We start from the raw sequence: 14,916 nt of genomic DNA on the forward strand, positions 1-14,916 counted from the left end.
TCTCAGTCTCTGGCTCTTTTTATGAATCACTCATGTGCTATATGTTAGTGTATAAACTATATACTTAACTACTGTACCTAGTACCCAAAACCTACAGTACGTAACTGTGGTACATGATCTAAAGAATACAGAATGATCATAAAGACTTAAAGCTGTGTTTGTGCATGAATTGACTAAATATGACTCCATTTTCATTACACTACGGTGCTTGGCTCACACAATTCCTTACCAGACTTTGATCAAATTAAGGCCTAAAATTAGACATGAGAGTAAGAGTGTAAGCCTGCATTACCAACATGTTCTTACAGCTTGACCCAGTTTGTGTGTGGCCTATCCAGCATTATTGATGATAAATAAAGATGTAAATTATACGTGTACTTTATTGATCCCTAGAGAAAATTTGGGAAACATAACCGGTTTCATCAAGATATGAACTCTGATCTCTCACCATGGGGTTAAGGGTGGCAGGGTGGTGTGGCAGGTAGGATGAATCCTGAGCTTGGAGTTTTGTTGCACTGGACTTGGACGACACTAAACTAAACCCCTACCTGAATAAGTGTCTTGTTGTTTTTTTATGTTACAAATTGTAATGAAGTGGGTGAATTTCCACCTAATGTCCAATGTTCACTCGTCAGAAACAAGATGGATGCATGAAAGGAAAGATGGACATTAATAAATAGTAGTAGCCATGTTTTTAATGCATCCAAAAATCCACAATCAGAAATGTTATTCTTTAAATGCTTCTTAGTAGGGACTAGTGATGCGCAGGTCTGGTATTTTTCCAACCCACGGGTCGCGCTTTTATGAAATTATTTGGCCCGCCCCAGCCCGCCCTGCACCACTGTATCTATCTGAAAGTGCTTGGAAACATCGTCTTGTAAACTGGCAACAACATATGATTATGAATGTGATAATAACCCCGCAAATAAAGTGACAATTTCTTTACCCGCCCCAACCCGACCCGCGGGTTACCAGACGACCCGCGCATCACTAGTAGGTACTGAATAATGCATAGAGATGCCGAAAAGTGACATTCTATATTCTGAAAATCAGCATTCCATAAATTGTACATCAAATACAACTGAACACCAGCTGTCTCAATAAAGTTATAATTAGTGCTGAAGTGCTGAAGATTAAAAAGTTTAATCTTCTTAAATCACAGTCATAGTCTGTGATTAATCACAATTAATCACGATTTTCAAAATAATTTTATTTACTTGCATTATAAATGTGCAAAATCAATAAACTTAGAGCCTTACCCACCTGAGCCACCACTCCCATATCTTACACTTGTTGTATTCTTGCTCCCCTTGAAAGAAGCTCAAGCACAAAACTTTGGTTTTATCTAAACTTCCATCTAGAAGCTTTTTATAATGAAACCTGCCGCTCAGAACACTTGATGACGTTTTCTCAGTCGTGTTAAACTTGCCATTATCACACACAGCCAGGTGGCTACGCTGCAATTATGGGAAGCCATTAGGGTCAAACTTGGTCATATTATGAATTTGCGATAAAACACTAGTTAAAATTTCTAATTTAATCACATGCATTAACATATTAATATTTACAGCACTAGTTAAAATATGTACTATATACAGTAGTACGCTGGACCCAATAGCACCTGAACACAATGACTTACATGTTTGTTAAATGTCATATGGCTACAAAGCACATAATAACTATTACAATGAGCTCTTTAGTAGAAACTCCTCCATCCTACTGCACTCTACATTGCCCAAAAATGCCCATGGAAGTCGGGGAGTTTAGCTGACTTTGGAGCTCTTTATGTTCTAAATAATGATTTTCTGTTTTTGTAAATGCAAAAATTTCTTAATGTATTTTTAAGACATGCTCAAACCTGTAGTTCATTTGGTTTATACTATAAAACAATGACCTTTAAGTTTTATTATGCAAAAAATTATGCACATTGTTTTGCATTAATAAATATTAATAAATCTTATGAAATAAAAATAGACTCTTTGTAGATAAATTTCTTTTTCTTTAAGATTTTTCAACTATTCTAAGGATTAAATTAGAAATGAATCATGAAGCTAGAATTCAATCATGACTGATGTACTGTATGGTTACAGCCCTACCTCTTAGCATGGCAAACCTGCTTCCAAATTTCTCTTTGGTTTTTGCTCCGAACACTGATAAATGGAAGTATGAAATAGAGGAAACTTCAGGAAACCATAACACTGGCTCAAGGACTATACTTTACATATTATTATATAATGATAATCCCAATTTAAAATACCATAATTCCATAAAGCAGCAGCCTCGCTTGGTTTACTTAGACAGTTTGATCATTTCAAACACTTGCAAACTCCAAAGCTTCTAGTTTATCATATAAGTGTTTGCCTAAAATTGAATTTCCCTTGTCCAAGCAAACAATTTGCTCTTAGATTTCAGCACTGAGACACGAAGAAGCCTCTCTCTCTCTCTCTCTTCTCTTCTCATCGTCACTGCTCTCATCTCTGAGGAGGCAACCCAGAATATTTCTCATGACCCTTCACTGGAGTCTTCAGGCCACACCCTTGTGACCTTAATGTTTCTGAGATGTACTTACACATGCACACATGCAGAGACATGGATCACCGCTTGTCAGTTGATCCTTGTTGACTGATTGCTCCATAAACTCTGACTGTAATCATCAGAACCCCAGATCAGCAGGAATTCAAAATATGATCCATACAACCACGTTACAATTAGTTAACTATTTGGGACAGCTGGAGGACAAGACGGAGGGTGCGTGTTTGTGTGTGTGTGTTCGTGCATGTTTTTGCGTGTGTAATTTTTTTCCCAAAAAAATCCTGCTATTTTTCAGTTAAAGTGAAAAGTGTAGCAATGCATCAGAGAGGCCATTAGTTTCCCGAGCATTAGAAAATGCTCATATAACATGAATTATTTTTAAGGGTTTAAAATTGCATGTTCAAGTACACATTATCGCAAGACATATTGGATTTAAAATGTGCATCGATATAATTGCATGTGCTATTTCCGCAGTTCTAGTTCACGTAATTTATCATTTTCAGGACTGCCGAGCTCTGAACATGTGAGAGGCTTCTGGCAGCGCTCCTGGGCAGAAAAGGCACAAATGAAAAATAACGTGTGAAAACAAAGTTGCTGTGCATGCTGGATAATTACACGCTACAGAACCAAGGCTCAGGGCAAGGTACCCGTTAGGGGTGGATCAAACCGCACACATACTGCAGACTTTACACAGTCCATAAAAAGTGAATACGGTGGTTATGACAAGTCAAGAATTTCTCTTTTCTTTTCAAAGAATTAAAGCTAAAGAAAGATTTTATTTATTTATTTATTTTTAATGCACTGGATGGCAAGAACGCACATCTGGAGCCATCTAGAGGCTGGTGAGAAGAAATGCATGTTCAAATTACATCATCATTTGCATGGATACTGTGCACTACAACTCTATTGTCTGATGTTAGAGTGTCTGCATGCTTACAGTGAAGGTTTGGGCAACTAGAAAAACTAGCCTACAAAAGCTTAATAGCTGCTCATTAAGCGCTCATAATCGAGAAGCAAGCTTAGTCGAGCGCAAATGCACTATAGCACAGACCTGCTCCCACCAGATGTTTTCCTTCATCAGCTAAAAGAGTTAAGAGCTATTTTTGTCCTGTATCAAGTGGTTGTGGTTTAAATTAGTAATTCATTTTAGTGTTTCTACTTAGAGTTCCTTAATATAGCACTTAAAAAAAAAAAAAAGAAAACCAAATGTACATTATATGGTCAAAAGTATATGGACACCAGACCAGGCCATAACAGCCACGGCCCAGATCCATCACAGTTTGTCAAGCGTGGTGTGGAAAAACTTGGGAATCCTGCACCAAGTTCTGATCTCAAGCCTACTGCGCTACTTTGAGATGAACCGAACTACACCCCAGATCTCCCCAACTAACATCAGTTATGCCAAGAATTTTTTCCCCAGGCATCAAGTCTTGCTGCTTCATAAATAAGATTGTTTGCATAAACTACAGCGTGACTTTTAATATGATGTGCCCACGTTACATTTCACTTCTCTAGAATAATGACTTGCATTGTGAATAATCAGCAAAACAGCCATTCTGCTGAACATTTATTTACTTTTTTTTTTTTTTTTTTTCATTTTGATATCCTGATTCTCATCACTTGTTGTGCTTCATTAACATATTGAGACACTCACCCGCTGGTGGCGCTGTCCATCCTGACACTCCTTCCCAGGATGTCTCCATCGCTCACGTAACCTGCTCCGTCCGCCGTGATAGCCTCCAACATCTCGGCCTTGTTGGAGCCGAAACCAGTAGTTAACGAGGGGGCGTCGCCCGCCTGAAGACGTGGACCAGATGTACCCGGTTGCCATGGAGAGGCCGAGACGGAGCGGGGAGTGAGGGCGAGCGAGTCTCTTGTGCTGATCTCTGTGGTAATGCAGGCATCAAAAGTCGTCTGCAGGGTGCTGATGGGGAGACAGGGGTGGCAGATTTCACACACACACACACACACACACACACACACACACACACACACACACACACACACACACACACATCGGCACAGCCAGTCAGCTTTAGTGTAAACCACAGGGATATTCTGTGACCGAGTGAGAGATAAAGAAAGCAAAAAACAAAACACCAAAGGGCGATGTCAGTGTTTCCTGGCCTAAATGAGCACCCCACCAGGCCAGGGCTTCAGTTTTCCTCTGTTAATTGACTTGGGAATCAAGATCCTGCTTTTAGTTCGGGTGGTTGGGAATAGCAGGGGGTCCACCAGCCGATTTCATGCCTCCAAAGGCCCGAGACATGCATCAAACTCGGTACAACAGAAATGAAGGAAATAACACTCAGTGCCTCTTTGAAACAGCTCTCCGTGTCAATCACATCAACTCCCCTGTTGGCCGAGCACATTTACGACAACTTGTGATAGAACGGTTCTCACGGATGCCACAATGGGACGTATTTATTTGGCTTTGCTGTGATCTTGTTATAAAAGTCATGTTTTATTGCTGCCCTTGTTGAACTGAAATCATCGATAAGGCATAATCTGACCTTTTCCTTTACGCTTTAACACCAAACATCCGCTAGAGGGAAGTAAACAGTTCGATGCGAGTTGGAAACACATCTTATAACCTTATAAACGCATGTAAAGTTGTGCTATACAGCGTGTTGTAGTGTGCCTGTTCTGATCACGAGCTCCATTTACTGGAAAAAAAAATCCATAGATGTGATACCCTGGTTATTAAGTACATTCAGGTCATTAGCTGACTTCATTTTATAGCCACATAACGTTGCGGAGCCTAGACCTGACAAACTGAAGCAACCCCAGATCATAACACCAGTTACGCCTCCAGAGACTTGTACAGTGGACACTATACATGATGGGAGCATCACTTCATGCATTTTTCTTCTTCCCCTGACACGCCCATCACTCTGGAATAGGGCCAATCTGGACGCATTAGGCCACAAGACCTTATTTCTTTACTCCAAATTCCTTTACCTCAGCTTCCTAACTAGGATATGCAAAGACAAGACTTTCTTCATCGACTTAAAAGGCAAAGTTATTAGAACTAGGGAGTACTACTTAAATCCTAAATCTTTGTAGAATGCTTGACATACAGTTTGAGAAATAATTGTACCTTTCTTTTCCATATGGGTGGTACCTTCGCAATCTTTGGTTACTATTATATATTTACATTCAGGCATTTGGCAGACGCTCTTATCAAGGGCCCAACAGTGGCAACTTGGTGGTTGTGGGGTTTGAACCTGGGACCTTCCCAACCGTAGTCCAATGCCTTAACCACTGAGCTACTCCTGGCCCCTGTATTTTAGGGGTTAAATGTGTTATACCTTGAATTAGCTTTGAAATAAAAGTTACAAAGTTACATCAATTGTCTAAATATTTACCTTGAAATATTTTAGCATTACAGGTGATACAATGCTTAAAGGAAGCAAAAAGTCAGGACAATAATTTCAATTTAAAAACCAACTAGTTTTTAGAACAAATAAAATCTATAAAGAAAGTCTGGAGGAAAGAATATAGCATGGACTAGCTACAAAATGGAAGAAGGTGTAGGAGTGGCCACTTTTATAGGTGTCCGTGCAACTGCCAGAAACTTAAAGTGTCACAAGTCTCTACCCCCAAAAGACTTGTAGAAGCGTTCACCCTACCATGCAGAGACTTTGAGCTTAAATTGACGTCATCCTCTTTGCTGCTTTGTAGATGTTGTATGATTGGCGAAACATGACTGGGGTGGAATTCCCCAAGAATATACTGGACATGTGAGAAAATTTGTGAATTTGGGTATCACTTGGATGCACAAAGCAAGAACACAGTTCAGGAGTATACAGAGCTATACTGTGGATGCAAATTTGGCACAAAATGTAAAGACTGGATCATTTGAATGAATATTTTGAGGTATAACATGGTCATGTGTCTTGCATATTTGATAAACCATTGTGCATATACAAACATATAATAGATCACAAACACCAATCAGCCATATCATTAATATAAAAACCACCTAGGTTTTAGGTTTCCCTTGTGCAACTAGGTATGGCTGCACAGGGATTCTTGGGGTGTGCTGTGGTGTCTGGAACCAGGTTGTTGGCAGCAGATCCTTTGGGTGCTTTGGTTGCAGTTTCTGGATAAGACTTGTTTGTCCGGTGCATTATATGGGCACTTGATCAAATTGGGATCTGGGGAGTTTGGTGGCTGGGTTAGTGGCCTGTCTGTGGGCCCCAGGCTAATAGTATGCATGAACACAGAGCACCAAAAATATCTGACCTTGGTCAACAGTACTGGGTTCCAGTTTTATGATTTTTAATATCTGTTAAAAACTGGCATCAACAAGACTTTATGTTAGTTAGCAGTGGAACAATCAGCTCAACTTTGACTAAACACTGTTTAATCCATAAAGGGTCAAATGAGTGGAATGGACAGAGGCTAGGTGTTGGTTGGAACATGCCTACCTACCACAGATAAGTGGTAACTTATTACTTACTTACAAGATTAGCTTTAACTTAGCTAAAATATTAAGGTGGCCTACACATCCTCCTGCATGGAGAGCTGCAGTGCACTGGGTGTTCTGGTGCTTCATCTTGTGATCAGCATTGGATTGTTTCTGTGATTTGTGCTGCATTGACTTTTTTGTGGGATTGGTCCAGATTGGCTGGCCTTTGGTCCCTGGCATGGTCCTGTCACTAGTTTACTGGTACTGGATATAGTTGGTGTCAATGTTGTCAATGGTGTTCTGTTCACCTGGCAGTGGTGTTAACGTTATGGCTGATCAACCTATATGGTGCATAGTGTAAAAAAATAAAGTACATAGGGTAAGGTTTGAAATCAGAGCATTATTTTCTGTTCTGCAGAAAAGGAGAGTTATGATCATGCAGTTGGTGGGACTAAATACCAAGCACCACTTTATTAAATGTTTTTTGTCTCACCTGTTGATCATAAAGCAAGACTGTATGAAGAGCAAGATTTTTTTTTTTACGATCGGGCTCTCTTAGCCACACACATGGTTAGAAATGTTGAAAATATGCAACTGAAACTGTGTCTAAACAGAAAATGGTCATAAAGAACAAAAAAAAAAAGACATATTTTGTGTCAAAATAACAAACTCCCAAATGTTTTTTTTATTTTTGGCTTTTCAGTCTTTGTGTTGATTTAACAGAAATATTTTTAGGTGCAAGTTAAACTTATAAATGTTCGAGTGGGAGCCGTTCTCAGACATATATATCTAAATATATAGACATATATATCTAAACCATAAAAGATAGCCTTTATAAATAACCCGAATGTCACGAAGCAGACGCTCCATTAGCTTCTTTCTTTTAATAAGTTCATTCTGGGTGATCTTTAGGAGAATTTACATTAAAGCACTGTGACTCAATCAGCTGGCGGATTAGACAAATGACAACAGTCTGCACATAAACCCATATGGTTCCAGTTGCTGCTCAGATTTCCACTGCTGGCTCCAGAGGGCTTTACTGTGAATCGCTTTCATCTCTTCGAAGAGAATGCACATTCAGACACCCACGAACCCCCCCTTTCAGAGCCATTGTATTTATTCTCTCAGGTACAAGCTAATAGTAAGCATGTACACAGAGTACCAAAAATATTGGAACTAGAACGATCTGTCCTTGGTCAATAATTTTGGATATCTGTTAATAACTGGCAGCAACAAGACTTGAACTAAAGACTCCATAAAGGGCCAAATGAGTGGAATGGACAGAGGCTAGCTGTTGGTTGGAACCTGCCTATTTACCACAGATAAGTGGTAACTTACTACTTACTTACAGGATTAGCTTTAACTTAGCTAAAATATTAAGCTGGCCTACACATCCTCCTGTGTCAACTCCTAGATTTCTCGTGGTAAGAACGTCTGTGATTCCACTTAGCTGGTTATCTAGCGGACAGCTAGCAGGTTGACACCATAAATGTAGTTTTCCCCTCAAATCGGCCATGCCCCAATTATGCACAGTTTTATAACTTAATGTGATGGTTACTCATGAGGTAAATAAAAATTCACCCCAGAACAGGAAATCTAGTTACCACAGGCATTTTTGTACCAGGCCACAAATGTTCATTTCTGTTCTGTTTAACATGTGGCTCTATGGGGATTGACTCACTTTCAAGTGAGCACCTAGTGTTCATTTGAGGAACTACACATTTTGGTCCTTCCACTCTGGACTCATTTTTTAGAACCTGTGAACTTCCCTCTTGCTGTGTACTGAAAGGTGAAAGGATTCGTCTATGTGTCACCCAGCACTGCTATATCTGTTCTTTTTGTTGTAAGTTGTCAGCTCGAACCAATGACCTCCTGATCAGGAGTATAACAACATAACCACAGAGCTATCCTACTCCCTTGCTTTGTACCAGCAAACTAATCGTAATAGTTAGGGCTCTTCCTTGTCTTCTCCTTCTTAACCGTATTTTGCCTTAAAATGTCTCTACAAATTTAATGAGATGTTGAATATGACAAGTTTTCCTTCCATTGTTTTGTGTGTACTGAGTGTATGCCTTACCTGTGACTGATATGAGTGACGTGTCTCAGGCTGGACATGGTTTCCTCCAGGTTTTGTCTCAAATCAGCAATGTTCTTAACTGTCCTTAGTCTCCTGCTCTCAGAATCCTCACCTGGAGAAACAAACCAGTTGTGTTTAAGCCACTCTAATATTGTCTGCTGACCCAAACCCTTAAAAAAGTACTGTACAGTACAGTAGATTATTATTATTAATTTTTTAAAGATAGACAAAGCGAAACCTTACGCTTCTAATATTTCCTTAGTACACTCCGGGTCGAGGTCAGAACCAGAAATGCTAAGCATTTCTTTTCACCATGCTAGCTCTCTCTCTCTCTCTTTTAATTAATGAAGAAATATTAAGTAAATCTCCCAGCATTACCCAAAAGAGTTTTTTCGGCTTTAGTAAGACTGCGCTAATGCTAACAGGATCAGCCCCTTGTCTGAACGAATAAGACCTCTGCAAATAAACACACACTGTGTGCTGGTGTGTAAGTGGGGATTTGGCTGCACGGATTAAGAGCCGCTTGCCGATCATGAGGAGGTCACAAAGAGCTCAGAAGACCACACACTCATACACACGATGTAAAAAAAACATGTTTTAGGAAAGACTAATGGCTGTGTGTTTCTTTCTGGCAAACTAGCACAAACAACTTCATTCAGTATATCAGGCTAATGCTAACATTTGGCTAGCATCCTGCATATGGCTCTGTAGTCGCATGGCCTGGAGCATGAGAGAAATGTAAAGAGAGAGAGGGGCGGATAACCTCCTAGTAAGACCCAAGAAAACCCCAAAATTTCTTCTGAGAAGGAAAATAATTTTTTTTTTTAGCTGAAATTCATTATTTAAATATGCTGTGTTAAGTTGCGTATTTGATATGAATAATAGTATATTAAAATGTTTTTTTGGCTCATATTTATCTATATTATGAAAAGTTATCGTAGCTTGAGCACAGCTTATATACAATCTATACCTAGCTAGACGTTTAAGCAAACTGGTATGTGAATATTTAGAAAGATTCGCTGGCTAGTTTATGTTAGCTAATTTTAGCATGGGGTGGCTAGCGTTAATAATGCTAGTTGGTCTAATTGTACCTGGATAGTTTATATCAACAATTTCATCTGTAGTAACTAGCATAAATAGTGATAGCTGCAGAACTGCCTTGCATACTTGACATGTATGATTCTTGCATACAACCTACAATATTCTGTGGCGATTTTATGGAGCACAAATCTACAGCTTGTAAGATGTTACTTTGAACAAAAACATATATAGAACAAACAAACAAAAAGTCAAAAATAAGTATTATGTAATCATGTGACCACTGGCTGTCAATCTGAGTCTGGCTGGAGTTGTATTGTTTGCCAAGGATAATATGTAGATGTTGATCAGCAGTTTATTTCCCAGTAATTGTTAGCAGTAATTATGCTAGTTGTCAGAAGTCTAGTTTGCTAGTTAACATGAGCTAATACTAATAATTCCCCAGTTGACGTAGCTAGCACTAATAGTGTTACTTTGCCTAGCATTTTTTTCCCTTCAATGATCAAAATTTTAGAAGAAGGACAAACCACACAAACAGCATTACATTTGGACTGTAGTTAAAGGGGCCTGTTTATACCTTATTATCAACTCACTGCTGATTTAAAATAAATCATTAGTATAATGTTCATAAGTTTGATTTTATGGAAATATTAAAGTTCGAATATTATGGTTCTTTCTAAACAGTTTTCATAAGTCTCAGAGGTGTCCAAAATGTGTCTGTTTATTTTCCAGCTAAAATAATCCTCAGATTATACATTCTTGCATGATTAATTTTTCTCCTGTTTTAGAACTGCCTCCAAATGTCCCTTTAAAGAAATGCATTTTTTCTAGCCAATCAGAAGGGAACAGAAACGTCCACAAACGTGACCTTTTTGAGCATTTTGCATAGTGGCCACTGTACAAAATAAAAGGAAAAATATACAGTATGTAAGAGCATTAATTCATGCTGACCTCCTCAATATTGAGCTATATAAACCTTATACTCAGTTATAAAAAAGAAAAACACAACTACAAACTGAAAAAGTTCTAGATTAGCTGTTAGCAAATACTGTAGCTGCTACCAGTTGACACCTTACCAGGCCCTTTTTAAAAGTTAAAGATCGTTAAGTCACAGAGACTAAAAAGTACAACTGAATTTCCAAAATTGACTAAATATTAATTTTTTTCTACACAATTAGCTTATGTTTTATGCTTCATACCACATTTATTTTGTTTTTAAATATCACAGCAAGTTAATTAGGAACTGACTTAGGGTAAATATTTAACAAGAAATAAAATGTGATCAATAAAGCATGACATACTGTAGCATGCTGTAGCTGCATTTTATTCCTCTTACGCTACAACACTTTAGAATTAAAACAATTAGAATTATTTAATTCACTACGAAATTAAAAATGTGCATCCTTGAAAATGTACATCCTGCTTTTTAGAAACAATTGCATTATTATAGCCTTAATAGAAACCTGTAATTTCAGTTATAGGTATAGTAGAAACTTTTACTTTATTCTTTTCTAACAAGGGTCATTGGCACAGTCATCATTTAAAGTTCCCTGACCTTATCTTCTTAAATTATTCACCTAAAGTAATATCCCTGGTGCTGAGAACAAACATAAACCAGTTTAAAATAAACCTAAACATGATAAGACCATATTTCTACCACAACCACAAGTTTTCACACAAACATAGTCACAGACTTTGGGATAGTCCACACTAAAGAATTGTCTTACTCTTATATTTCTCGTAAATGTCCAGCATGGTCAGAAGGATCTCCTCATTAACACGTGCAATGCTGTCCCATGCACCTGTGTGATGGCTTAGATGCAGCTGGTACATCTGGCCAGGTGTGTGCATGGCCTCGTACTCCCTGTCCACTTTCTGAGCTGTCTCAGATGGGTTCTTTTCCTCTGATGGACTTCTGCAGGAACTTTCTTCTAATCCTGTTGAGGTGCTCCGGTCTGGGGTTTCATCCTTAAAGCATTCTTTTGACGACTCCGACATGCTGTGGCCCCCAGGTCGGCTTGGAGATGCACGATTCCATATGCCGCTGTCCCCTGTTCCTGGATCATCAGGATCAGGTTCTTTGCACATTTCAGAGTCCATCTTGGTGCGGTCAGTGATCTTTCTGGTATGTGAGTCTTGCTGGCGTATGAGGTATCTTCTTTCTCCTGACTTCACTCTTCTATGCCCCTTCCGGTCGAAACGGATGACACATACTGTATGCTAGCTTTTTCCAAAGAAAACGAGTGATCTGTAGGAAAAGCTATTGCAAGGATGGTCCTCCCTTTTCCTCTCCTCCATGGAAAAGTGAGGGAGCGAGAGCGAGAGACAGTGAAAAAAGAGAGAGGGGAAAAGCCAAACTAAGTGGCATTCCAGTTTCCGCGCCAGCACACTTCCCCTACAGGGTGACTTTGTCTCCTCACAGAAAGCTATCAGACTGAAAAAAGACCTCCACGCCTCCAAACCCACACTCACTCACTACCTCATATACAGTACAAGCCAAGCCTTGCACTAATTAACACTTGGCTTCAGTTAGATTATTACACATATAAACTGTGCACGAATTCATTCTCTCAAACAAGACCTCACATGACCTCATGATACACACACACACTCACACGCGCACACACACAGAAGGACCGGCGTTGGCAACTCCTTGACATCCACAGCCTTTATCATGCAAATGAGCTTCTTTTCTCTCCATGTCCAGTGAGACACTAGCGCTGTGGGATTCGCTTAGCTAGATGCAGGACACGCAAAGAACCAAATTCTGGGTTCTTCCTGCGGAATTTAGATCAGACGGGTCACTTGAACAGACCATGTGTTGAAATTAACATTGTTTTCTGTCCCTTTAATGAAATCCACAAAGGTAAAAATAACAAATTGGAACCCACTTAATGTAGAATTTTTTTCTTTTTATAGCACATGGTCCAAATGGGGCAAATTTGCAAAATAGAGTTCTTGAGGACCTCATCCAAATTAGGGTGTTCAGCTACAGTACATTACTTTGGTAATGTATTACAGTAATGTATCAGCAACTACAAAACTAAACCATGTGAAAGGCTTAGGTTTAATCCTTTAGTGGCATCCTTAGTGCTGGTTCCAAATAAAAAGAGACATTTGTTCTCATAGATGAGAAAAGACTCATCTAAATATGAGTGGTTTTCCATTTTATCGGAATTGTTATCAGTACAGGACATAATTTAATTTGATAAAAAATTTGATACAGTAAACATCTCACAACCTAGTCCAATACACCATAACTACATTTTTACTCAGAACAGAAAAACATTTCAGCATCAGCATTACTTTACAGACTGATCTGATTTATTTATGATGATAGATGTTTGTACGGTAAAGGTTTTGTACCTGTCAGGCTTTCCAAAGATGTGTGGATGGATTTGCTGTGAAGGACAGATCTCTCCTTCTTTTCTTCTCCTTCTTCAGTCATACCTGTCTTATCCACGTCTGTCTGAGACCTACAACATGCATGAAGCAATAAACACATTTATTCATCAATTTATTAGCAAGCTTAAGACCAGTGGTTTAATATGTGTAATTTTTATTCAGATACAGTGGAACCTCGGATTGCAAGTAACGCGGTTTGCGAGTGTTCCGCAAGATTGAGCAAAGATATCTAATGAATTTTGACTTGAAAAACGAGCAAGTCTTGGTTTACGAGTACGGAGTATCATGTATCACGCATGCACGAAACGAATGTTTTTTCTCTCTCTTGCACTTTTCGTGGGTAATCGTCTAGCCTGCTCAGTCTGCTTGGTCTTGCACGAGTGTACTGTTTACTATAACATTATGTTATAGTAAACAGTAATACTACATTACATTACTGTATTGTATTATTACAGCAGTGATTCCATTAGTATACACTCACGCAAGTGTCATTGTGTGTGTGTGTGTGTGTGTGTCTGTGTGAAATTCAAATAAGAGATGAGAAAGGATTTACTGTGTATGATGAGAAGGAAGTAATGGAAGGCACTGTTTCCTCCTCTCCGCTTACTTTAGATTTACACACATACACACACACACACAGTGCCTGCGCGCATAAACGGAAACACTTATCTGTCGAGATTTATTTTTTCCTTTTTTTAAAGGTAAAGTGCAGGTTAATTTGTTTTATTTTAGCTTTATATTTTGTTTTTTTTTGGGGTGTGGAATGAATAATTTGAGTTTCCATTACTTCTTATGGGAAAATTTGCTTTGATTTACAAATGTTTTGGAATACAAGCCTGCTTCTGCAATGAATTATGCTTGTAATCCACTGTATTTAGTTATTATTATATTTAGTTTTGTATTTATTGTATGACTAAATTACCATTATATGTCTTAATTGTCATTAATATTCGTTTTTATTTTGGTATTGCTTGTTTGAAGTTTTATTTATTTGTTTTATTTTGTTGTTTTTATAATAAATAATTTAAATAATTATATTTTTACCTTTCATTTTGTAATCAGTGTGCCTTTGTTATGAGTATTCATGAGTATGTAATTTAGCATGCTTTTCAAGTTTTTTAAGTATAATTTCCTATTTAAATCCACCATAATGTTCCATGTATCTAAATTTCTATATTTTGCCTTACTGTTTAAAGACGATGGCATGTAATAAAAGGATTTACTTCTTTGACTTAAACAGCTATTGAAGAACAACTCTGGATGGAAACAATAATCAGATTTGTTGGGTACGGTTCTTGGTGCACGGTGGCTCAGTGGTTAGCACTGTTGCTTTGCACCTTCAGGGTCCGATTCCGACCTCAGGTCTGTGTGCATAGAATTTGCATGTTCTCGCCTTCGCCTGCTCCGGTGTCCTCCCACAGTCCAAAAATGTGCAGATTAGGCTAATTGT

General features: G+C 38.5%; 1 protein-coding gene across 2 annotated transcripts in view; it reads right to left on the reverse strand.

Moving 5' to 3' along the window:
* nav2b (neuron navigator 2b) overlaps positions 1 to 14,916 on the reverse strand; it is a 111,118-nt gene that overhangs the window by 71,642 nt on the left and 24,560 nt on the right. For both annotated transcript variants that reach the window (XM_053505515.1, XM_053505514.1), the window contains exons 8-10: positions 13,428 to 13,537; positions 9,024 to 9,135; positions 4,187 to 4,456 (exon numbers count right to left, since the gene is read on the reverse strand). In XM_053505515.1, coding sequence (XP_053361490.1) covers positions 4,187 to 4,456; positions 9,024 to 9,135; positions 13,428 to 13,537 — 492 coding nt within the window. The remainder of the gene's footprint in view (positions 1 to 4,186; positions 4,457 to 9,023; positions 9,136 to 13,427; positions 13,538 to 14,916) is intronic.

The sequence above is a fragment of the Clarias gariepinus genome, chromosome 10 (assembly GCF_024256425.1).
Source record: "Clarias gariepinus isolate MV-2021 ecotype Netherlands chromosome 10, CGAR_prim_01v2, whole genome shotgun sequence".
Lineage (NCBI taxonomy): Eukaryota > Metazoa > Chordata > Actinopteri > Siluriformes > Clariidae > Clarias > Clarias gariepinus.